The sequence below is a fragment of the Aureococcus anophagefferens genome (assembly GCF_000186865.1).
Source record: "Aureococcus anophagefferens unplaced genomic scaffold AURANscaffold_47, whole genome shotgun sequence".
Classification (NCBI taxonomy): Eukaryota; class Pelagophyceae; order Pelagomonadales; family Pelagomonadaceae; genus Aureococcus; species Aureococcus anophagefferens.
The window spans coordinates 114,742-117,440 of NW_008705602.1; the positions used below are offsets into that span (position 1 = coordinate 114,742).

General features: G+C 54.5%; 1 protein-coding gene across 1 annotated transcript; it reads right to left on the reverse strand.

Annotated features, from left to right (window-relative positions):
- Positions 1-739: 739 nt before the first annotated feature.
- AURANDRAFT_59582 (hypothetical protein) lies at positions 740-1,834 on the reverse strand (the record flags this gene model as incomplete). The annotated part of the gene is made up of 2 exons (XM_009043270.1): positions 740-1,182; positions 1,291-1,834. The coding sequence occupies 2 exons, from the start codon at positions 1,832-1,834 to the stop codon at positions 740-742; spliced, it is 987 nt and encodes a 328-aa protein (XP_009041518.1).
- Between the last annotated feature and the right edge of the window lie 865 nt (positions 1,835-2,699).

A 2,699-nucleotide genomic window follows, 5' to 3' on the forward strand; every position in this document is an offset into this window, starting at 1 on the left:
GCGATCGCGCGCAACTCACGTCGCCCGACGGCGCAGACCCGCCGCGCCCGGGTCCGCATGGGTTTGGTACACCCTACGAACCAATCTTCTGGCCGAGACGCGCGCGCTGACGCGCGAAAACCGTGTTTCGATTCGTTTCGAAAGCCCCCAGGGGGGTCCCACGCGCGGCGCGCGGCACCAGCGGCGAGTTATCGTACGTAGAATATTTCCCACCTGAGGAATACCCCAATTGAAACGTCGGTCCAGACCGCGTCGATTTTGGTTTCGATTACGGAGTGCTGAGTTTTTTACTACCCCCGACGCGAGCTAAGTTGCTCGCGTTCGACCGATGGTCTTCCCAAGCGATTCGCAGCCGGACCTGAGGCGCGCCGGCGGCAAGGTCCACAGACCGAGCACTGCGCCAAGCCTGAGTCCTAAAACCGTGTTCAATATGGGTGCCCGAGTCGGACACCGAGGTCGCGCGACAACAAAAAGATGTCACGGCCGAGCGTCAACAACCGGGCAATTCTAGTTCAACTTACGACCCTTCAAGTACTAGGGGCCGTGCTATCCCCCCCCCCCCCGCCGAAGTGCCAGAGCTTTGTTTCATTATACCTTGCGCTTGCGGCGCCAAGGGAGCATAACGCACGCACAACAAGCGCAGATGACTAGTTGAGAACGCGTGGCGCCGGCACATTGCAATGGCGGCGCGCGAATCGGGACAGCGCCTGCAACTTCTCCAAGTTACGTACAGACAACTTCAGCATGGATTCAGGATTTCAAAAAAGTAACGGACTTCGGATTCACCGTCATCTGGCAGGTCGGTGCAGTGTACGGCATTCTTGACACCATCGATGCCAAACTTTGCGCGGATAGTTTGCGGACGAATCTCTTTAGCAAAATTGACATCCCATGGGCCGCAAGACTCCCTAAAATGCTGTACGGCCGTGCCGGAGGTTCGCAACTCCAAAGCACAACAGGGACCCGAACTCAGCTGTTTCACTGATGCCTCAAACTCAGGAATGACGCCTTCGTAGATTTCGAGGAATTCAGCTGCAGCTGGGATGTCAAGTTTGAACAGTGCCATAGCGGAAATTTCATATGCCTGCAGTGCTTCAATATGTGACAAGATCGCCCCTAGCTGCTTGCCCATCACAGCGTGGGGCCGCACGACGCAGCAAGTACAGTTACTACCAAAGCGAGCTGTGGGCCAGAAAGCTAGAGGCGAAACACCGCCAAACACCATCTCCTCTAGTGCCGCAGCTGCGGCGGCGTCTAAGGCGGGAAGCGCCAGACTAGCGATGCCACTACCACCCAAGGACTCGGAGATTGCCCGGCAAGCCTGAGTCAGTGCTTCTACAGCATCCGTGCCAGCCACACTCGCGATGACACATTTGTTCGAGCTAAGTTGGCTACCTTCATTCGGCCTCTTGTGTAGTCGCTGTAGGCATTTATCTGCTTCTGGTTTGTTAAGGGCTACCATCTTCAGCTTCTTTATCGTCAGGCCCGCATCCTCCAGCATTGAGATTGCAGCGCCCAGCTTCCTGCAGGCAATGCACTCCGGTGTCAGAAGCACTGTCGACACGATTTGAGACTTGCTAAGAGCCATGGCCGTGGCTCGATCGGCATATCGCACAATCTTTAACGCCCGCGAGTGCAACACAATCTCGTTCCCGACATGTAAATCGTTCAACCGAATCGAACTCGGAAGTGGAGATTTTTTTAGGAATGTGCGACGCGAGTTCGCGTCGTACATTTCAACTTGAAGTTCCTCAGCGTAGACGCGCATGACGAACTCCCGCGTCAACATCGGCTGGGCATCGTACCACTCGACGCTAAGGCCATAAACCGCCATGACAAAGGCTGTCGTTGTGAGACGATTGTTCAAAGATATAATTGCATTTACGCTGTACATATGTAAAATTGGCTAGTCTAAGAAAATGGGTACTTGGAGTTAGTAAGAAAACTAACCCCGCCGACTAACTACCACCGATGCAGCCACACACACCGACGTACCAGGAAAGTAACAAGAAGAGCAAGAACCGGAAGACACAAAGATGCAATATCCAAGAGGAGCCAATAATGTAAAGGGAATTAAATAAAACTGCTGGTTTTGGTGGTCCTCTCCCAGCTCGCCGCTTCCCCGGGGTCCGGGGTGGCGCGGCTTATATTTTTGGCCCGCCCACCACCCTCCTTCGGCACAAATGAAGCACCCGCCCTACCCTGCCCTCCTCCATCCCCGCTGAGGTGGCTGCGCCATCCAACGTACCGCCGCCCGCAGTGGGCACGCATACCCATCTCTGCGGCATCATTACTTGCCGTGGTTGATACGTCGTGTGGCAAGCTCCTGAGACTTCGCGTCGCGCAGCGCGCAGCTTCAGAAAGTTTGTCAGTGACCTTGTGATTTCAAGCTTGCATTCCTTTGATCATGCAAGGCACATGTCTGAGAATGTGTCCATTTTTCTTAATAGTCTCCAGTTCAGGGCATTGTTTTTAAACCACATGGCCCACGCAGGGGTGTTCAAGATACGAAAGGCCAAGTGGGCGGAAATTGCATTTACGGCAGTACAATATGTTTCCGGTAACGAGTTAGTGAGTTTAGACCACCTATCATCATCCAGCTAAATAAAACTGCTGGTTGTGGTGGTCCTCTCCCAGCTCGCCGCTTCCCCGGGGTCCGGGGTGGCGCGGCTTATATTTTTTGGCCCGCCCACCACCCT